Source organism: Hypanus sabinus, assembly GCF_030144855.1.
Source record: "Hypanus sabinus isolate sHypSab1 chromosome 24 unlocalized genomic scaffold, sHypSab1.hap1 SUPER_24_unloc_4, whole genome shotgun sequence".
NCBI lineage: Eukaryota > Metazoa > Chordata > Chondrichthyes > Myliobatiformes > Dasyatidae > Hypanus > Hypanus sabinus.
Genome location: NW_026778947.1, coordinates 1,235,632 through 1,258,779, shown reverse-complemented (window position 1 = coordinate 1,258,779; position 23,148 = coordinate 1,235,632). Strand labels below are relative to the sequence as shown.

The 23,148-nt window shown below is 44.7% G+C and overlaps 1 protein-coding gene across 3 annotated transcripts; it reads right to left on the bottom strand.

Moving 5' to 3' along the window:
* Positions 1-958: 958 nt before the first annotated feature.
* On the bottom strand, positions 959-19,707 carry LOC132385512 (zinc finger protein 226-like). Of its 3 annotated transcripts, XM_059957642.1 has the most exons (3): positions 19,571-19,707; positions 19,393-19,471; positions 959-4,377 (listed from the first exon to the last, which is right to left on the bottom strand). In XM_059957642.1, the coding sequence occupies exon 3, from the start codon at positions 3,696-3,698 to the stop codon at positions 2,502-2,504; it is 1,197 nt and encodes a 398-aa protein (XP_059813625.1). In that variant the 5' UTR covers positions 3,699-4,377; positions 19,393-19,471; positions 19,571-19,707; the 3' UTR covers positions 959-2,501. The 3 variants fall into 3 exon arrangements, with proteins under 3 accessions (XP_059813625.1, XP_059813624.1, XP_059813626.1); XM_059957641.1 differs by lacking the exon at positions 19,393-19,471 and having other exon boundaries at positions 19,571-19,701; XM_059957643.1 differs by lacking the exons at positions 19,393-19,471; positions 19,571-19,707 and adding an exon at positions 6,874-7,117.
* Between the last annotated feature and the right edge of the window lie 3,441 nt (positions 19,708-23,148).

The following is a 23,148-nucleotide window of genomic DNA, read 5'->3' as shown; positions in this document are numbered from 1 at the left end:
ACAAAGTTCAACTTTATAAAAATAAAAGAAATAAAAGGGCCTATTATAGTTAACCCAGTCCAAATGTGCACATTCAGTTGGAGATCATCTTGAAGTTGCCCTTTTAATTCATGCATTGGACCCTCGGTCTGTGTGAAAGCACAAACCACACGCGTGTCACTCAAAATCCATCTTGAATGAACGGGCTCTTCCTCCTTGGAACCATTCATCTGCACAGGAACAGCGTCCTCGGCCATCTTCCCTCCTGTCCTCTCGCAGCTCCCGCTAAAAAGACATTGTCCTTCAGAAACTCTTCCCCACATTCCTGAGTTGGAAAATGTGTCCTTAACTTAGCTGAAGCAAAAACACCCTTTCCAGCATGGCACAGTGCTTTTTACAGAAACTGCTCATAACGAAATACCTACTGCATCGCAGTAAAAATCTTAACCAGGGCATTACATTTTCAACATTGATGCTATATTTCAATAACGTTATCAAAATTATGTTTCATTTAGTTAACAGCTGTCAGTATATTTCACGGCTTTTGTCATGTTTTGATTCAATCTTAAATACATATGTACTTTTACTTTGACAGTGATCTGGAAATTTTAACAAGTTGTCCTGCAAGCTGAATTTATTTTTTTCTGTGCTCGAAATTTCTTACCTCCTCTGCTTGTACAAATTTGACTTTTGATGCTCCACTGACTTGTATATTTAATTAGTGCTCTACAGATTTTACAACAGATGTTTTTAAAAGTAGCTACACAGCAGCCCTCAATCCTGATTTCATACAATGGAACTAGTTTTTTATTTCCTCAATTTGTAACATATAAGGACGTTCCTCACCCTTTTGTTCACATGCTGAATAAATCTGGCAAGCTCTAAAACCTGCCAACTACCATATATATGTGAAATGATGGCTTTTGGATTTAAATTCAATATTCTTTTAGAAGTCAGGAATGAGGCATAAACTTTTTGCTTTACGATCATTTTATTAAACGATGATAGAATAGGAACAGTGCCGGAGTCTTCTACTTGAAGCAGAGAAGCTAAAGATGGTACATAACTATCATAAAAAAGCCACTTTTATACCCAAAGATAAGAAAATTTCCATTCAAGTCTACTATTACAATAATCCAATAAGTACTTTGTCAATATTGCAGTAAAAATTAACCAACGAGGAAACACTACTCACCAAATGAGGTGCAAAGAAGCTCCAGAATTATACTTTGTACAACCACTAGGGGTAGAATAAACGGTTATGTATATAAAGGATACTTAAAATTCAAGCAGAAAATTAACTGTTAAACTGCAAAGATAATTACAATTAAAATTAAACAATTGGATGCAAGAGGCTCTTGGGCGCGTGCACACTCAATCTGCAGGGATTTTAAAGATCAGATTTCTGGGTAAGAATGGTGCCATTGAAAGCATTGTCTCCCCTCTGCCAAATGCCACCAATCCAGTCAATATTTTAATGAGAACTCAGTTGGCAATCTCAGCAAGATCCCACTAGCAAAATAATGGCATAGGTATTGTGTGTCGTAAGTCAGTCAACCTAATTATACTCTGTCAGTCAGCTTCCACATGTTGCTACTGTCATTCGATGCCGTGCGCCTGCACTGTTTCCCTGCTTTTACCCCTCCCTACCTTGGTGCAGAGCCCAAACTCTGCCCTATGCTGACCAGACTCTGGTTTGTGACACTGAACATCCAACTAATGGTTCTCTATTCTGCTTTCAGACTTTAGGGGACAGTTACATTGGACATAACATTCACTTACATTGTAAGTGAAAATAACCCATAGCATTGAAATGAACAGGGAATAAGGAGATTATCAACTAATGCCACTCTTTCTCATCCCAGAGGTCTGAGGGATGAAGAATATGCCAGACATCATCTTCATCGGTCTGCAGAAAGACACGCGGGAAATTCAAGGGAAACCTCTTCACCCACAAAATGGTGACTGGAACCCACCACCACAGGGAGAGTGAGAGGTGAACAGCAGGGATGGATTTAAGAAGGCTGTCGGGGAACAGAAACTCTTAGGCTGAGTTGACTCCCTACCGTAGACTGGGTGTGTTGTAGATTCACCAAGCACCTAAGACAGAGTTTAACATTGAACTAATTTCTTTCTCACAGCTCTAGAATATTAACCCTATTAAAGGTGAAAATCTGCAGAAGAAGCACTTCGCATGCCTAGTGATCAGGCTGCAGAGCTGGGTGTGATGAGTGGCAATAATTGCAGACTTCGACACCAATAGAACTTACATCTGGATTCACCAACATACCCAGCATGAAGGTTACTTAAACTGTTTCCCTAGAGTGCGTCACAAGGTCAGATGAGTAAGTGAATCCTTTCCCACATCCAGAATTAGAGAATGGTTTCTCTCCAGTGTGAACTGAATGGTGTGGATGTAGGAGGGTTAACTAAGTGAATCCATTCCCACACACGGCCTCTCCCCAGTGTTAATTGACTGATGTCTCTGTAGTCTGCATGACTGAGAGAATCCTTTCCCACAGTCAGAGCAGGTGAAAGGCCTCTCTCCCAGTGTGAACTTGCTGGTGTCTCTGTAGGATGCATGACCGAGTGAATCCCTTCCCACACACGGAACACGTGAATGGCCTCTCTCCAGTGTGAACTCGCTGGTGTCTCTGTAGGCTGAACGACCGAGTGAATTCTTTCCCACAGTCTGAGCAAATGAACGGCCTCTCACCAGTATGAATTCGTTGATGTAGCTTCAGCTGAGACGATCGAGTGAATCCCTTCCCACACTCTGAACAGATGAACGGCCACTCCCCAGTGTGAACTGACTGGTGTGCCAGTAGCTGAGATGACTGAGAAAATCCCTTCCCACAATCTGAGCAGGTGAATGGCCTCTCCCCAGTGTGGACGCGCTGGTGTGTTTGTAGATGGGATGACTTAGTGAATCCCTTCCCACAGTCTGAGCAGGTGAATGGCCTCTCCCCAGTGTGAACTCGCTGGTGTTCCTTCAGGTGAGATGACCGAAGAAATCCCTTCCCACAGTCTGAGCAGGTGAATGGTGTCTCCCCTGTGTGAACTGATTGGTGTGCCAGTAGGTCAGATGACCGACAGAATCCCTTCCCACAGTCTGAGCAGGTGAACGGCCTCTCCCCAGTGTGAACTGACTGATGATTCTGTAGATGGGATAACCGAGTGAATCCCTTCCCACACACTGAACACGTAAATGGCCTTTCCCCAGTATGAATTCGTTGATGTACCTTCAGTTGAAAGGACCGAGTGAATCCCTTCCCACAGTCTGAGCAGAACAACAGCCATTCCCCAGCGTGAACTGACTGATGTAACAATAGTTGAGATGACAGAGTAAATCCCTTTCCACAGTCCGAGCAGGTGAACGGCCTCTCCCCAGTGTGAACTGGCTGATGTGCCTTCAGTTGAGATGACCGAGTAAATCCCTTCCCACAGTCCGAGCAGGTAAATGGCTTCTCTCCAGTGTGAACTCGCTGGTGTTCCTTCAGCTGAAATGACCGAGGAAATCTCTTCCCACAGTCCGAGCAAGTGAATGGCCTCTCTCCAGTGTGAACTCGCTGATGTGCCTTCAGGTCAGAAGACCGAGTGAATCCCATCTGACAGACTGAGCAGGTGAAAGGCCTCTCCCCGGTGTGAACTCGCTGATGTTCCTTAAGATGAAATGACCGAGGAAATCCCTTCCCACAATCTGAGCAGGTGAACGGCATCTCCCCAGCATGAACTAACTGGTGTTCCTGTAGATGGGATAACCAAATGAATCCCTTCCCACCCTTCGAACATGTAAATGGCCTTTCCCCGTGTGAACTGACTGGTGTAACAATAGTTGAGATGACAGAGTAAATCCCTTCCCACAGTCTGAGCAGATGAACGGCCACTCCCCAGCGTGAACTGCCTGGTATTGCAAAAGTTGAGATGACCGAGTAAATCCCTTCTTACAGTCCCAGCAGGTGAGATGACTGACTGAATCCCTTCCCACAGCTGAGCGGGTAACTGGCCTCACTGTTGTGCCTGGGGGTTGTCTGCATGGAAGAATCCTTTGCCACAGTGATATCTCCCTGCAAGGTTCTCTGAAAATTCAGAAAGTTGGAAGTTAGAGGTAGTGAATCTGTCAGTGTGAAGAACTGATCTCTGGTGAACAAAAGCTGTTGTGTTCTCAGCACCTCGATTCCAGTCAATTTCACTGAATTACAACAACTAACTTCATTTCAGACACAAAGCACATTTCCAGCTGGGATGAGATATTTCTTCACCTCCACTGATCAACCACAAACATGTTGGTGTTACAAAGGAAATATCTGGTCACTTCTTAAATATCTGGATAGAGGCAGCAAATCTGATGTGTAGTTGTTTGAAATTCCCGTACACAGGTTCTTTGCCTTTTCTAACCTGTAAAAAGATTTACAAAAGACATTAATGGGATAATTAATCAGGTAGGATAATTTTAGGCCTGACGGCAAGCTCTGAAATCATACTGTTACAGTGAGGTTCAAATATGTCCTCAACTGTCCAGGGCGTCTAGACTGACCATCGAATTCTCTAACGGTCCTCCTGTCTGTATAAGAATGGAACATTCCTACCCAATGTTAATCTGTGAATTGGCTCAGTTTGTCTCTCTATTAGTACTAATTCAAGTCCTGGTCATGTCTCACAGCATCGCAAAAGAGCGCATGATATTACATGGCTAATTCCGCAGACTTGTTAGTGATGAACTCAAAATGGAATGCCAATGAATATGATGGGAAAAACAGCGTTTCTTAGTAGAACATAGCACTTTTGTGATGTGAAAGCTACAGGTTACTTGTTACCCAGGACAAAGTTGTTTGATATCATTATGTACCCAGAGAAAATGATACAAAACATGTTCTCTTGGTAGAAAGGTCCAAAAGAGGAGGAGGTAGAACAAAGTTGATTTTTTCAAGAACTAATGGAAGAATTTTGTTCTTTTTTTCATGCTGCACTAACAGACTGGAAGTTAGACTCTTCATCACCGATTAACTCAGAACTATATTAGTAACACGCACAAAATGCTGGAGAAACTCAGCAGGCCAAGCAGCATCTATGGAAGAGTAAACAGTTGGTGCTTTGGGCCGAGACCCTTCATCAGACTGGAAAAAAAGATGAGAAGTCAGAGTGAGAAGATGGGGGGGGGGGGTGGCAGGGGAGAAAGGTTTTAGGTGATAGATGGAATCGGGAGAGGGGAGGGGTGAAATAAAGATCTGGGAAGTCAATTGGTGGAAGGGCTGGTTACGGGGGAATCTGATAAGAGAGGACTGAAAGAATAAGAGAATCTTAAAGAAAGGGAAATGGAAAGAGCACCAGAGGGAGGTGATAGGCAGGTAAGGACATAAAGTGAGAGAAGGAAATGGTAATGAAGAATAAGGGGGGTAATTTCCGTAAGTTCAATAAATTAATGTTCATGCCATCAGGTTGGAGGCTACCCAGATGAAATACAAGATGTTGCTCGTCCAACATTGCAGAGGAGGCAGCGGACCGGCATGCCGGAATGGGAATGGGAAATAGAATTGAAATAGGTGACCATCGGGAGATCCCACTTTTTCTGGACAACAGAGCCCAGGTGCTCGGCAAAATGGTCTCATAATCTACGTCAGGTCTCACCAATATTCAGGAGGCCAAACCAGGATTACAGGATGAGTCCAATAGAATCACAGGCGAACTGTCACCTCACCTGGAAGTGAAAGTGAAGGAGGAGTTGTAGGGGTAGGTGTGGCATTCGTTCCGCTTGCAAGGGTAGTTACCAGGAGGAAGAAAAGTGGGGAGGGATGAATGGACAATGGAGTGATCCCTGCAGAAAGTGGGGGGAGGGGGGAAGATGTTCTTGGTGATCAGGTCCTGCTGGATATGGTTGAAGTTAGAGAATTACGTGCTGGATGCCAAGGCTGGTGGGGTGAAAGGTGAGGACAAGAGAAGCCCTACCCTAGTGGCGTGAGGGCAGTAGTGTATGAAATAGAATAGATGTGGGGGAGGGCAGTTTGATGGTGGATGAAGTTAAGTCCCTTTCTTTGAAGAAGGACACCTCATTAGTTCTGGGATGGTGGAGAAAGGACAGCCCTCGTCTTTGAAAAAAAGGGAGTGCGTCTTGCTCTCATCCCATCCACTCACCACTGTGGTGGGGTTCCTCTCATCCACACCCACCAGTCTCTGCATCCAAACCTCATCCCATTCACCTGCCACCCCAAATGGATTGCCCAGTGGTCACCCATTCTAATTCTACATCACACTCTTGCAATGAGGCAACATATCCATCCGGGTAGCCTCCAACCTGATGGCATTAACATCAATTTCTTGAACTTACTGTAACTGCCCCCCACCTTCATCATTCACCATTCTCCTTTCCCCTCTCCTTACCTGCCAATCACCTCCCTCTGGTGTTCCTAGCCCTTCCCTTTCTTCCATGGATTTCTGTCCTCTCTATCAGATTCCCCCTCTCCAGCCCTTTATTTCTCCCCACCCCTCTCCCGATCCCACCTATCACTTACTATCTTGTCCTTCTTCCTCCCCTCTCCCACCTTCTTACCCTGACCTCTCATCTCTTTTCTCCAGGTCTCAGCCCAAAACATCGACTGTTTATTCTTTTCCATAGACCCTGCCTGATCTACTGAGTTTCTCCAGCATTTTGTGTGTATTACTTTGATTTCCAGCATCTTCAGAATTCCTGTTGCTTGGAACTATACTTCTGTTCCGAGTTTCTAATCCTCGAATTTAGATAGCTGGAGATACATCCACTCCCGTTCCCTCTGCCTGTGCTTCTCCAACCACGGCGGAGAAAGTGCTGGAAGTGTTACCTTTGGCTGCCCTTATACAGAGAAACCCTATGAACGAGAGACCCAACTACATGTCGTGGTTCCAGCAATGCATATGCACCTCAGAAATGGCACCAGCAGCTCCCGGGGACGGGGTACAGATCGTACGGCTAAGAGAGGGGGAAATGACCAGAACTGTCTGGGTTTGCAGAACCACAGCGTGTCCTTAGCTTGCAGCAGATGTCCTCCAATCGCGGTGCGGACACCAATGCTGATGAAACTCCTGACACGTGAAATTCTGCAGAAGCTGGAAATCCAAAGCAACACCTTAAGACCATAAAATATATGAACAGAATTAGGCCATCGAATCTGCTCCACCAGCTGAACCATTTTCCCTCCCAGCCCTGATCTACTGCCTGCTCCCCATATCCCTTAATGCCCTGACTATCAAGAATCTAACAATCTCCTTTGGCCTCCATAAATAACTGTGGCAACAAATTCCACAGATTCACCACTCTCTGACTAAAGAAATTCCTCTGCTTCTCTGTTCTAAAAGGACACTCCTGTATTCTGAAGTTGTGTCCTCTGGTCTTAGACTCTCCCACTATAGGAAACATCCTCTTCACATCCACTCTAACTAGGCCTTTCAACATTCAGTTGATTTCAATAACGTCACCTCTCATTCTGCTAATGCTGTTCATATGACAAGCCTACCCCGGAACTATTTTTGTGAACCTCCCTTGAACCCTCTCCAATATTAGCACATGAACACCCTTTCTTAGATAAAGGCTCACAATACTCTGTGAGGCCTCTCCAGTGTTTTAAAACTCTTGAAATGACTCAACCTGCAAATTAACCTTAAGGGAATCCTGCACAAGGACTGCCAAAACCCTGTCCTTTTAATTCTTGTTCTTTAAGCTCCCAGCTATAAATCTTTCCCACTATGATTCAGTGATGCCCACAATATCATACGTGCCAATCTGTAACTGTGCTACAAGTTAATCTACCTTACTCTGTATACTGTGAGCATTCAAATTTAACACCTTCAGTCCTGTATTCACTTGTTTCAATTTGGTCTGCCCTTTCATACTGCAACTCACCCTGTTGACCGTAATTTTGCCCTAGCCCCTCCTTGCTAGGAGTCTCCCTACACACTGTTTTCGTCTGGAAACCACTACCTCATCCTCAGCCTACCACTCCAATTCCCATTCCTTTGCCAAATTAAAAAAAAATAGAAACATAGAAAACCTACAGCACAATACAGGCTCTTTGGCTCGCACAGCATGTCCTTGTCTTAGAACAATCAGTTTCAAATCTCCTGAACAATTCTAGCAAACCTTGATTAATCCTATCTATCACCTCCTCATTCTCCTGTATGAGCCAAAGGTAATCGCGCTGCAGCTCTGGTTCATGAATACATTTCCTGAGAAGCTGCACCACAGCCCGCTCATACCTGCTGAGTTCCTCCAGCATTCTGTGCATGTTACCGATGACAGCCCCTCTCATACCTGCTGAGTTGCTCCAGCATTCTGTGCATGTTACCGATGACAGCCCCTCTCATACCTGCTGAGTTCCTCCAGCATTCTGTGCATGTTACCGATGACAGCCCCTCTCATACCTGCTGAGTTGCTCCAGCATTCTGTGCATGTTACCGATGACAGCCCCTCTCATACCTGCTGAGTTGCTCCAGCATTCTGTGCATGTTACTGATGACAGCCCCTCTCATACCTGCTGAGTTCCAACAGCATTCTGTGCATGTTACCGATGACAGCCCCTCTCATACCTGCTGTTCCTCCAGAGCCTTTTGTCCACGAAGCTAATGTGTAATATTCAGGACCCTGATGCCCATGCACTTGATCGCTTCGTCACCAATGGTGAATTGTAAAGCGCAGAGGGTTTTGAGTTAGCAAAGAACCATTGCAAGTATCTGTATGCACCATTTCCAAAAGACCATAAGACACAGGAGCAAAATTAGGCCAGTCAGCCCATCGTCTGCTACACCATTCAATAATTGCTGATCCCTTTTTTTGCCTCAAAAAGTCAATATTTTTATATAGAACATTCAGCAGCTGCGTTAATACAGCAAGCTCCCACAAACAATATAATCAACGCTGTGCTGTCTTTACGACAGTTATTTAGTTTATAATATTTTTGCTTAGTAATTCATTCGATAGTATTTTCTAGTTAGAATTAGAAGTGTTTAAAGTGTATTCATTGCATGTAAAATATATCGGCATGTGATGACGTCACATCCGGTTTCGCCGCGTCTTGTGGGAAAGTACCGGTTTGAAATTGGCGCGAGGGTGGGGGCTCACCACGAGGCACACCTGAGCAGAAGTTGTTTTGCAGGCATTAGAAATCACAGTGAGAGCAACACTGTAAGTTAATAGATAATCGATATATTGAACTAAGATGTTAATGCCGATCCTGTTAGAAGTAACGACGGTCGATAATGTTTATGCTTTCGTTAGTTAAAGAGTTGCGGATAGTTTGCATGGAAGTGTATTTAAAGTAGTCAATGGAGCAGGTAAACTCTGCCTGTATACTGCACCTTAGTGTAATGTACTTATAGTCACCTTTGCAAGTATTTACAATTGAAATGTGATATTAAGGAAGGAACAAATACTGTATCAATCTTGTATTGTTTTATCAACAGTTTTCACCATATGTTAATGTGAAGAGTGAACAGTAAATGGTTAATCTTACTGCGATCTGGTTCTCATTGACTGTGGTTTATCTCGACGTTGAATTCGACGTTATCAGTTACACGCGAAGGAGAACGTTACAGTGAAAAAGCGACATTATCAGGTGTTTCAAGTGCTGCAATGTCAGCTCGATCCAGCATCAAGTCGACGCCACCCAGCGACAAGGGCGGTAAACCGACATCAAGTAAGTCCACCCAGGCAAGAGCCAAGGCAGAAGCCGCCAAGGTGCGACTGCGTTACGCCAGACAAGAAGCAGTTTTGAAAATGCTGCAGGCCATCAGAGAAGCCGAAATCCAGAAAGAAAAGGCTGCCAGAGAAGCCGAAACCCAGTTGGAAATGGCAAAAATATCGACAGAGTTGCAAGTGCTGCAGCTAGAAAGAGAAGAAGAAGCTGCCATGGCGGAAGCAGAGTACATAGAAGAACCTGAAGGGTCGCGTGATCTGACCGAAGTAAGATCTACTTTAGAAAGGACCAGACTGGAACGCACAAGTGACTATGTACAATATCAAATAGACAGGCAGGCTCGTCTCCCCTCTCCATACGTATTCGATAACTTCCCCAGCTACGAGGAACCTCAGAGAGTCACGATTGCATCACATCCATACGAGGAAGAAAATTTACCCTCGCGGCTCCGTGATGAAGTCAAGAATGAAAGAACCGACAACGCTCCTTCACCCCCACAACAGGACGGCGGGGAGGGAGAGGCTCACTCTAGGTCAACAGTTGTCAGCACGAACTGTACAGAAGTTTGCGGTCAAACTCAGTCAAGCCGTTCTTGTTCCAAGATCTGCCTCACTAAGGTGTACCCTAAAGAAGCACAACAAGACATTACCAAGCGTAAAGTAACCGACGAGACGCTAGGTCAGTCAGTTTTTGTTCGAACCGAGCACGGAAACAAACTTGCACAATCAGCTCAAGATACCATTTCTTTAAAAACCAAAGACACCAAGGTCTTCAGAGATGAAGCAAATAATGGGGTTGCCCCAATGCCTTTCAGAGAACCACGCCAGCGCTCACCAGATAACAAAGAGCAGGCAGTCAAACTGTTCACGTCCTTACGGAAAACCCGGAAAAGGAAACCTGAGATGCAGCAACGCACCCGATTGGCCCACGAGGTACTGTGCACCCTAATGGCAGAGGTCACAGCCATTATAAACGCACAATCATTCCTACCTGTGTCTTCTGACCCAGAAAACCCCTTTATACTTTCGCCATCAACGCTCCTTACACAGAAGGCAGGAGCACCTCCTCCACCAGGAGACTTCTCAGACAAGGATTTGTACACAAAGCAATGGAGGCAAGTCCAGGCTCTGGTAAATCAGCTCTGGTCTCGCTGGAGACAAAAATATCTACCTTTGTTGCAACAGAGACAAAAGTGGACAGAACCCTGCAGGAATCTTCAAGTTGGAGACTTAGTCCTGCTCAGGGACAAGCAAATCGCCCGCAACAGCTGGCCAACAGCCAGAATCACTGCTACATTCCCTAGCGGGGATGGACATGTCAGGATGATCGAATTGAAGACTACCGACCAAGGCGATGTGAAAATTTACCAAAGGCCAGTTACAGAAGTTATTCTACTTCTACCCAATGACTGATTAAGAGACTAAGTTTTGTACTCTGCTCATTGTGACCTTACGAAGGTCAAGCGGGGAGTGTGCTGTCTTTACGACAGTTATTTAGTTTATAATATTTTTGCTTAGTAATTCATTCGATAGTATTTTCTAGTTAGAATTAGAAGTGTTTAAAGTGTATTCATTGCATGTAAAATATATCGGCATGCGATGACGTCACATCCGGTTTCGCCGCGTCTTGTGGGAAAGTACCGGTTTGAAATTGGCGCGAGGGTGGGGGCTCACCACGAGGCACACCTGAGCAGAAGTTGTTTTGCAGGCATTAGAAATCACAGTGAGAGCAACGCTGTAAGTTAATAGATAATCGATATATTGAACTAAGATGTTAATGCCGATCCTGTTAGAAGTAACGACGGTCGATAATGTTTATGCTTTCGTTAGTTAAAGAGTTGCGGATAGTTTGCATGGAAGTGTATTTAAAGTAGTCAATGGAGCAGGTAAACTCTGCCTGTATACTGCACCTTAGTGTAATGTACTTATAGTCACCTTTGCAAGTATTTACAATTGAAATGTGATATTAAGGAAGGAACAAATACTGTATCAATCTTGTATTGTTTTATCAACAGTTTTCACCATATGTTAATGTGAAGAGTGAACAGTAAATGATTAATCTTACTGCGATCTGGTTCTCATTGACTGTGGTTTATCTCGACATTGAATTCGACGTTATCAGTTACACGCGAAGGAGAACGTTACATGCGCATTGGCTGTCAAATGTTAAAGTCCAACCTACTTACAAATGTAGATATAAAACACAAGAGATTCTGCAGATTCTCGAAATATAGAGCAAAACACAAAAACTGCTGGAGGAACTCAGCAGGTCAGGTCGCATCTAAGTAGAGGAACGGACAGACTAGACATGGTGAAGGATCTCAGCCCAAAATATCAATGGGCATCCCTACCTATGGGAAAAAGACTGTGTCCATTCACTTAATGATTTTATACTGTATATTTCTACTTGCTCACTCCTCAGCCTCCTTCCTGCATTCTAGGGAAAACAGTCACAACACATCCAGCCTTCCTTTATAACTCAAGCTCCCCAGCCCTGGTAACGTCATTGTGAATCTGTTCTGCACTCTTTCTAGCTTAATGACATCCTTCCCACAGCTGGCTGACCAGAACTGTGCACAATACACCAGGAGTGGTCCCACCAATGATTTGTAGTTGCAACATTACATCCCAACTCTAGTACTCAGTGCCCTGACTGATGAAGCCAAGTGCTGCATACACATTCTTCACCATCCAGTCCACCTGTATCGCTGCTTTCAGGGAACGATATTCTAGTGTTCCTGAGTCCCTCTGTTCTACAATACTCCCTAGGGCCCTACAAGTTACTGTATGTGTTCTGCCCAGGTTCCACTCACTGAAATGCAACACCTCACACTGTCCGAATTCAATTCAACATACCATCCCTTGGCTCACTTCCCCATCCATCGAGATCCCATCGTAAACTTAGATAAAAATCAACATTGTGCATTGCATCACCAATTTTGGTATCAGCTGCTAACTTACTGATCAATGCTACCAAATTGTTCATATAGATGACAGAGGATAGTGGGCCCTGCACTGATCCCTGTGGCACAACACTGGTCACAGGCCTCCAATCCTCCACCTACAACCTCTGTCCCCTTCAGCTAAACCAAATTTGTACCCAATTGGCTGGCTGGCTTTGGATTCCATGTGAACTACGCTTTCAGACCAGTCTATCATGCAGGACCTCCTCAAAGGCCATGGAGACAATGTCAATCCCCTTGTTCAGCTCTTCAAAGAAAAGCACATTCATGAGACACAATTTCCCATGTGTAAAGCCATGCTGATGATCCCTAATCAGTCTTTGCTCTTCCAAAAGCTGGTAGATCCTGACTCTCAAAATCCTCCCTTCCCACTGACATTAGATCCAACAGTTTGTACTTCCCCGGCTTGCCTTTACAGGCCTTCTGAAACAAAGACATGCCTCCATCCTTCTGAAACAAAGACATGCCTCCATCCTTCTGAAACAAAGACATGCCTCCATCCTTCTGAAACAAAGACATGCCTCCATCCTTCTGAAACAAAGACATGCCTCCATCCTTCTGAAACAAAGACATGCCTCCATCCTTCTGAAACAAAGACATGCCTCCATCCTTCTGAAACAAAGACATGCCTCCATCCTTCTGAAACAAAGACATGCCTCCATCCTTCTGAAACAAAGACATGCCTCCATTCTTCTGAAACAAAGACATGCCTCCATCCTTCTGAAACAAAGACATGCCTCCATCCTTCTGAAACAAAGACATGCCTCCATCCCTCTGAAACAAAGACATGCCTCCATTCTTCTGAAACAAAGACATGCCTCCATTCTTCTGAAACAAAGACATGCCTCCATTCTCAAAGACATGCCTCCATCCTTCTGAAACAAAGACAAGCCTCCATTCTTCTGAAACAAAGACATGCCTCCATTCTCAAAGACATGCCTCCATCCTTCTGAAACAAAGACATGCCTCCATCCTTCTGAAACAAAGACATGCCTCCATTCTTCTGAAACAAAGACAGGCCTCCATTCTTCTGAAACAAAGACAGGCCTCCATTCTTCTGAAACAAAGACAGGCCTCCATTCTTCTGAAACAAAGACAGGCCTCCATTCTTCTGAAACAAAGACATGCCTCCATTCTCAAAGACAGGCCTCCATCCTTCTGAAACAAAGACAGGCCTCCATTCTTCTGAAACAAAGACATGCCTCCATTCTTCTGAAACAAAGACATGCCTCCATTCTTCTGAAACAAAGACAGGCCTCCATTCTTCTGAAACAAAGACATGCCTCCATCCTTCTGAAACAGACATGCCTCCATTCTTCTGAAACAAAGACATGCCTCCATCCTTCTGAAACAAAGACATGCCTCCATCCTTCTGAAACAAAGACATGCCTCCATCCTTCTGAAACAAAGACATGCCTCCATTCTTCTGAAACAAAGACATGCCTCCATCCTTCTGAAACAAAGACATGCCTCCATCCTTCTGAAACAAAGACATGCCTCCATCCTTCTGAAACAAAGACATGCCTCCATTCTTCTGAAACAAAGACATGCCTCCATTCTTCTGAAACAAAGACATGCCTCCATTCTCAAAGACATGCCTCCATCCTTCTGAAACAAAGACAAGCCTCCATTCTTCTGAAACAAAGACATGCCTCCATTCTCAAAGACAGGCCTCCATCCTTCTGAAACAAAGACAGGCCTCCATCCTTCTGAAACAAAGACATGCCTCCATTCTTCTGAAACAAAGACAGGCCTCCATTCTTCTGAAACAGACATGCCTCCATTCTTCTGAAACAAAGACATGCCTCCATTCTTCTGAAACAAAGACAAGCCTCCATTCTTCTGAAACAAAGACATGCCTCCATTCTTCTGAAACAAAGACATGCCTCCATTCTTCTGAAACAAAGACATGCCTCCATTCTTCTGAAACAAAGACATGCCTCCATTCTTCTGAAACAAAGACAGGCCTCCATTCTTCTGAAACAAAGACATGCCTCCATCCTTCTGAAACAGACAAGCCTCCATTCTTCTGAAACAAAGACAAGCCTCCATTCTTCTGAAACAAAGACATGCCTCCATTCTTCTGAAACAAAGACATGCCTCCATTCTTCTGAAACAAAGACATGCCTCCATCCTTCTGAAACAGACATGCCTCCATTCTTCTGAAACAAAGACAAGCCTCCATTCTTCTGAAACAAAGACATGCCTCCATTCTTCTGAAACAAAGACATGCCTCCATCCTTCTGAAACAAAGACATGCCTCCATCCTTCTGAAACAAAGACATGCCTCCATTCTTCTGAAACAAAGACATGCCTCCATCCTTCTGAAACAAAGACATGCCTCCATCCTTCTGAAACAAAGACATGCCTCCATCCTTCTGAAACAAAGACATGCCTCCATCCTTCTGAAACAAAGACATGCCTCCATTCTCAAAGACATGCCTCCATTCTTCTGAAACAAAGACATGCCTCCATTCTTCTGAAACAAAGACATGCCTCCATTCTTCTGAAACAAAGACATGCCTCCATTCTTCTGAAACAAAGACATGCCTCCATTCTTCTGAAACAAAGACATGCCTCCATTCTTCTGAAACAAAGACATGCCTCCATTCTTCTGAAACAAAGACATGCCTCCATTCTTCTGAAACAAAGACATGCCTCCATTCTTCTGAAACAAAGACATGCCTCCATTCTTCTGAAACAAAGACATGCCTCCATTCTCAAAGACATGCCTCCATTCTTCTGAAACAAAGACATGCCTCCATTCTTCTGAAACAAAGACATGCCTCCATTCTTCTGAAACAAAGACATGCCTCCATTCTCAAAGACATGCCTCCATTCTTCTGGTACCTCACCCGTGTCTAAAGATGATACAAATATTTCTGTAAGGGCCCATATAAACTCTTCCCTTACTTCTTACAGTATCCAAAGATAAACTTGGCCAAGACCCTGGCAATTTATTCATCTTAATGTGGCTAAAATTTCCAGCATCTCTCATTTTGTAATGTCCATTTGTTTGTAGACATGACTATTCAATCCCTTAAATCAAGTCAAGTCACTTTTATTGTCATTTCGACCATAACTGGTGGTACAGTAAAAATGAGACATTTTTTCAGGACCATGGTGTTACATGACACAGTACAAAAACTAGATTGAACTATGTAAAAAATAACACAGAAAAAAAAACTACACTCGACTACAGACCTACCCAGGAATCATGAGCTTCCAATACCTCGATGGTAAATACAGATGAGAGATAATGATTTAACACTGCCCGTGCCTCCAAATGTAGATGATCACACTGATCCTTAAGTGGAAAAGAACTCTCCCTTGTAAAAGATTAGTGATTTGTAATTAATTTTGTTTGATGAATGTAGATTAAAACATCAAAATATACAGTTAGATGCTTTGCTTGCATCAAGGACATGCTAAGGTAGCCCACAAATGTCTTCACACTTCCAGCGCCGACATAACATGCTAATGCTAACTCATACATCTTCGGAAGGTGGGAAGAAACTGGAGCACATAGAGGAAATCCACATGGTCGTGGTGAGAACGTACAAACTCGTTATAGACAACAGTGGGAATCGAACCCCAATCAGCAAATACACTGTAAGCGAACTTACCAATGATTTTATACACCTCTGTTCCACCCCTTGCTAGCTTTAGACTCACCTACCCAGGGGAAAGTTTGTTAGAGTCCACCTCTCCTAATTTTAAACACTAACACTTATCTATGCCTCTCTTGACTGTTCTCCTATGCCTGGAGAGTCGAACAACTCAAGATCCTTCAACATCTCAGTCCCTTGAGTCCCAGCAACATCCCTGAAAATCTCCTTTGTCCTCAATCTGGGGTTTTGCAAGGCCAATTACTTTGGACACCCCAGTCCACTCCCATCCTCCACCAACACCTCTTCCCTATTACTACACTTCCCCTGCGACCACATTGTCCTCACCTGTGAAATATTGACAGTAGGGAATTTGGATGTTCCTGTAAGAATAGAGGTCTGGTTAACTAATTTAGGGAACTTTGGTTATGGAGGGATATTGAGGTCCTGGTTACAAAGGAGGAGGAGGGCAGTTTGAATCAAATGAGATGCTTGAGGGGTATAAGAAATGCATGAGAAGACTTAAGAGTCATAGTCATAGGAATAGTACAGCCCAGAAACAGAGCATTTGGCCCATTTAAACTGTCTACTCCCATCAACCTGCATTCATAGACATATAGGACCATAGACCTTACCATCCATGTGACCATTCAAACTCCTCATAATTCTTCAAATCGAGCATGCATGCACACTTGCCCTCACAGCTCCCTCCACACACTCATAACCCTCTGAGTGAAGAGGTTCGCCTCATGTTCCCCTTAACTTTTTATCTTTCCCCTTGATCCATGACCTCTACTTGTAGTCCCATCCAACCTCAGTGGAAAAAGCCTGCTTGCATTTACCCTATCTATACCCCTCATAATTTTGTATACCTTTATCAAATTTCCTCTCAATCTTCTACATTCCAAGGAATAAAGTCCTAACCTACCGAATCTTTCTTTGTAATTCAGGTCTTCTAGACCTGGCAACATCCATAAGGTTGTCTGTACTATTTCAACCTTATTTACATCTTTCCTGTAGGTAGGTGACCAAAACTTTACGCAAAACTCCAAATTAGGCCTTACCAAAGTCTTATATAATATCAACATAGTATTCGATCTCCTGTATTCAATGATTTGATTGTGCCAAAAGCTTTCTTTATGCAACCTTATCCATCCGTGACACTACTTTGGACCTGTATTCCCAGATCCCTTAACAACACCTGTCTTCACAACCTCTCCACTCTGGTTCCCATCTCCCTGCAACTTAAGAGAGATATCAGGAGGGCCAAATGAGAACATGAGACAGAAGAGGCAGAGCTGAGTGATGATGGTGCTAAATGGCGACTCCTTTGCTTGCATCTTTGGAAACAGCTTTGATATCTCTATTTTTCCCTTCCAAGGTTCTTTTGAAGACGCTGACCTGGAGTCGCACTCTGACTTTGGGTCTTTGCGGGAATGGGACCCGCTCTCAGGGCCTGACGACCGGCTGCTTTTCGATATGCCAAGGACACGGCCTGGAAGACCAGCGCATCTTCAGGGTGCCGGATTCTCGCGGCTCTGGAGGAAGGCAGGAGCTGCTGCCACCGACTGATGCATCGTGGGAGAACAAGGAAGATCAGAAGTAGCGGGCTTGCTGTTGGCTTTGTGCCCAGAGGCAGAGAGCTCAGAAAAAGTGACGCAACACCATAAATCAGTGAGTTGTTTTGTTATTTCTCCCCTTATACTGTGAAACGGCAGTCCCTCTTTCTCCCTTATTAGGGAGGAAGAGAGCCTGTGGTATGTCAAATACCGGGTGAATGAGTAATTTTTGGGGCACTGCAAGCCTGTATCTTTACTGATGTTTTGCTGCACACTTGAGTGCTCAGTGGAGGGCGCTGATGCTTTTTGCTGGTGCGGGAGGGGGGGGATCGTTGCTTTGCTGCTGCTTGTGTGTCTGAGGGGGCAGCTGGGGGGGGCTTTGGGGTTCTAACATTTAACTGTCAATCATTCTTTGGGGCACTCATCTGTTTTCGTGAATGCTTGCGAAGAAAAAGAATTTCAGGATATATCTTGTATGCATTCCTCTGACACTAGATGTACCAATTGAAATCTATTGATTTGTTCTGCTGACAAGGTGGAACAGATGCCAAAGGGCTTTGAAAATATATTACGGGAAAAAGACAGCAAGGGTGAGATTTCGTCCATTTGAAGACCAATGTGGAGATCTATCCACAGAGCCAAAGAGATAGGGAAGAACTTCATTTGATTATTTGTATTTCCTTGGAAGACATACACAGGATCTATAGAACTGACTGAGGCAAAAGAGTACTGGTGATGGAACTTAACCCAATTACAGGAAAACAGGTGTTTGCTGTCTTTGGTCAAATTCACTGGATATATCCCCAGGGCCTGACAAGAGGTCCCCTCCACCTTGCAGTAGGCTGGTGCAGAAATCATTGGGGGCTTGACAGAGATATTTAAAATGTCCCTAGCCAAGGGCGAGGTGCTAGACAACTGGAGGATAGCTAATTTTCCACTATTTAAGAAAGGCTCGAAGAATAAGTCGATAAATTACAGGCCAGTGAGCCTGATATCAGTTGTGGGTAAGTTCTTGGAAAGTATTCAATGGAACTGGAGATAGAAATATTTGGATAGATATGGTCTGATCAGGGAAAGTTAACCTAGATAAGACATACCAAGCATAAAGTTATTGAGGTTTTTGAGGAGGTTACAAGGAAGTCTGATGTAGGAAAGTCGGTGGACTTTTGTGTAAATGAATGTGAGCAAGGCCTTTGACAGCATGGGAGGCTCGTCCAGAATGTTAACTCTTGGCATTGAAACAGTGAGTAGTAGCAGACGGTTGTTTCTTTAACTGGAGACCTGTGACTACTGGTGTGCTACAGAGATTGGTGCTGGGTCGTCTACATCGATGATTTGGATGATAATATAGTAAATGGGATCAGAACGACAATATGATTGGAGCTTTAGTGGACAGCGAGGAAGGCTATAGCAACGCGAACTGGACCATCTGGAAGTACGGGTTGAGAAATGGCAGGAGGAATTTAATGCATGCCAGTGTGAGATGTTACACTGTTTTGAGAACTACATGCGTGAGAGGAGTCTGGTCCGGGTGCAGGTAGAGGGGATCAGGCAGAAGAACAGGTCGGTAGTATTAGATAGGCCGAACGACCTGATTCTGTGTTGTACTCTATGACTCTCACCTCGTCCCGCGGCCCCAAACTTTCCTTCCAGGCGAAGGAGTCTCACTTTTCCAAATGAGTGGTCACACAGTAGTCGCCTCTACAACGGAGAAACCAAACGCAGATTGGCGGACCCTGTTACCCTCATTTTCGCTGTTCATGCCACTGGAGGAGCTGCCAATTTATTAAAGAGACTTACGCGGTTGGATCCTCTCACTCTGTCCTATCGGTTTGTGGCCTCCTGCAGTGCGAAACGGAAAAGCGACGCGAGATTGAAAAAGAGACCCTCGTCAGTCTGGGAACGTCGCAGCTCCTGGACTCCATATTGGACAGAGCATTGGTACTGCGCCTGCGCGGCCGGATCGCCCCCTCCCCCCCCCGGCTCAGGAGCGGAGCTGCGCACGCGCAGCCTCCCCCCCCCCCGCTCAGGAGCGGAGCTGCGCATGCGCGCCCGCTCCGGCCGGGCAACGGCGACAGTGAGTTCAGGCGGGGACCAGGGAAGGGGGAAGAGCCGCCCGGCCGCTTCCATACCACATCCTCCCGTAATACCCTTACATACCTCCCCAATACTTCCCCCTCCAACCCCACAGGAGCATATTTAGGCCATTCGGCCATGGCTAATTTATCTTGCCTCTCAACCCCCAACCTTCTCCCCATAACCCCTTACGAATCAAAAAACCTACCTTCCTCAGTTCTCAATAACCATTTCAGAATCAACTGTTCTTGAAAGATCACTACAATCTGTTCCGATGCCTCATTCAGCATCCCGGGGTGTAGTCCATTTGGTCCAGGTCACCCGCCTGTTCAAACCCGAGGGAGAGGTAGGCAGACGAGGTGGTGAGGCTCAGCTGGCAAAGAATGGCATCAAATCAGTAGAAAGGTGTAACCTAGGACCAGAAGACGTAGCATACTTGAGGGTTGAGTTAAGAAACTGCAAGAGTGAAAAGACCCTGATGGCAGTTATATACAGGCCTCCCACTAGTAGCTGGGATGTGGACCACACATTACAACAGGAAATGGAAAAGGTGTGTCATGAGGTCAATGTTCTGATAGTCCTGGGAGATTTCAACATGCAAGTCAGATTAGGAAAATTAAGTTCGAAATGGGTCTTGAGAGTGAAGTTGTTGAATGCCTAGCAGATGGCTTTTTAGAGCAGTTTGTCGTTGAGCCTACCAGGGGATCAACTACACTGGATTGAGTGTTATGTAATGAACCAGAGGTGATTAAGGTAAAAGAACCCTTAGGAGCAGTGATCACAATATGATAGAGTTTAATTTGAAATTTGATAGTATTTAAACTGTATTTCAGTGGAGTATGAGGAATTACAGTGGTATGAGAGAGGAGTTGGCCAAAGTAAATTGGAAGGAGATGCTGGCAGGAATGACAGCAGCACAGCAATGGCGTGCATTTCTGGGAAAAATGAGGAAGGTACAGTATAGATGTGAAGAAATTCTCAAATGGCAATACAGCATAATACAACTAGCTCACAAGGGAAGTCAAAGCTAATACAAAAGTAAAAGAGACAGCATACAGCAAAGCAAAAATCAGTGGGAAGACAGAGGATTTTAAAACCCTACAGAGAGCAACTAAAGGAATCATTGGGATGAAAAAATGAAATATGAAAGCAAGCTAGCAAATAATATCAAAGTGGATATTAAAAGCTTTTTCAAGTATTTAATAAGAGAGATGACAGTGGATATAGGACTGCCAGAAAATGAGTATTTTGCATCATTCACTGTGGAAGACACTAGCAGTGTGCCTGATGTTGAAGGATGTGAGGGAAGCAAATTGAGTGAAGTTACTATCACAAGGGAGAAGGTGCTCAAAAAGCTGGAAGATCTAAGAAGTCATCTGGGCCAGATCTACTGCATCCTATGGTTCTGAAAGAGGTAACAGAGGCATTAGCAATGATTTTTCAAAAATCATTGGACTCTGGCATGGTGCCAGAAGACGGGACAATTGTAAATGTCACTCAACTGTTTGAGAAAGGAGGAAGGCAACAGAAGGGAAATTATAGACCAGTTAGCCTGACATCAGTGGTTGGGAAGATGTTGGAGTCAATTGTTAAGGATGAGGTGGTGGAGTACTTGGTGACACAGGACAAGTTAGGACAAATTCTTTGAGGAGATTACAAGTGTGCTAGATAAAGGAGAAAGGTTTAAAAAGGAGAGGAAGTTTTCAACGGTTATTTAAATCGCAGCAAGAGGTGGAGAGGGAAGAGGTAAAAGAAGCTCGGAGAGAAGCTTTTTTTTAACTGATCGGTGCAGAGGCTAGACTGCGCAGGTGCATGACGTAGCGGGCCAAAGGTTTAAAAAGAAAGACTGCCATATACAGCGGCTATCGTCGGAGTGGACTGAGGCAGAGTGGGATGGCTTTGGCTCAATCAGGCAGAGGCGAGGTTTGAACAGGGCACAACTGCGCAAGTGCGTGAAAGTTGGCCTCTGAGATCAGCGGGGGAATTTAAAAAGCAAGCAGAGGCTGAGAACGAGCTTCAGTCCAAGTGAGGTAAGGCCGGGTAAGCTGTAATTAATCTAATTAGCTTAGGAGTAGGTAATGGGGGCAGCAGTTAGGGCAGTTGAGTGCTCCGTTTGCAGTATGTGGGAAGTCAGGGTGAGCACAATTGTCCCTGATGACTACACCTGCAAAAGGTGCATCCAGCTGCAGCTCCTGAGAAAACGTGTTAGGGAACTGGAGCTGGAGCTGGATGAACTTCGGATCATTTGGGTGGAAGAGGCAGAAATAAACAGGAGTTTCAGGGAGACAGTCACCCCTGGTAGCTGGGTGACTGTCAGGAGAGGGAAGGGGAATAAACAGGAAGAGCAGAGCACCCCTGTGGCCGTTCCCATCAACAATAAATATACCATTTTGGATACTGTTGGTGGGGATGACTTACCAAGGACAAGTTGCAGTGGTTGCGTCTCTGGCAACGAGACTGGACTCTCAGCCTGGAAAGGAAGGAGGGAAAAGAGGAGAGGGGATTCAATAGTTAGGGGGACAGATAAGAGGTTCTGTGGAAGAGATCAAGAATCCCGGATGGTCTGTTGCCTCCCTGGTGCCAGGGTCCGCGATATCTCGGATTGTGTTCTCAGTATTTTCAAGAGGATGGGTGAGCAGCCGGATGTTGTGGTCCATGGGTAGGAAGAGTGAGGAGGTCCTGAAAGGTGAGTTTAGGGAGCTAGGTGCCAAGTTAAAGGACAGGACCTCCAGGATAGCAATCTCAGGATTGCTACCAGTGCCACATGCAGGTGGGTTTAGAAATAGTAAGATAGCGCAGATCAACACGTGGCTGAAGACATGGTGCAGGAGGGAGGGCTTCAGATTTATAGATAATTGGGCAGTTTTCCAGGGAAGGTGGGACCTGTTCCGGCAGGATGGTTTACATCTGAACGGGAGGGGGACAAGTATTCTTGCAGGTAGGATTGCTAGAGAGGCTCCAGTGGATTTAAACTAGACATGAGTGGGCAGGGGAACCAGAGTTTAGGAACAGATGTATAGGAGAAGGAAGAAAAAGAAGTAAAGTTCTTTGTATGGTTAGAGAAAAACAGAGAGGAAGAGGTGGAGAATTTCTTAAATGCATTTATTTTAATGCTTGGAGCATTGTAAGAAAGGTGGATGAGCTTAGAGCATGGATGTTGGAAATATGATGTTGTAGCTATTAGTGAAACATGGTTGCAGGAGGGGTGTGATTGGCAACTAAATATTCCTGGATTTCATTGCTTCAGGTATGATAGAATCGGAGGGACAAGAGGGGGAGGTGTTGTGTTGCTTGTCAGAGAA

Excerpts from the sequence above, each read along its gene's own strand:
- LOC132385512 (XM_059957642.1), bottom strand. The coding sequence starts at position 3,698 with ATGCCGTTCACCTGCTCAGATTGTGGGAAGGGATTTCCTCGGTCATTT.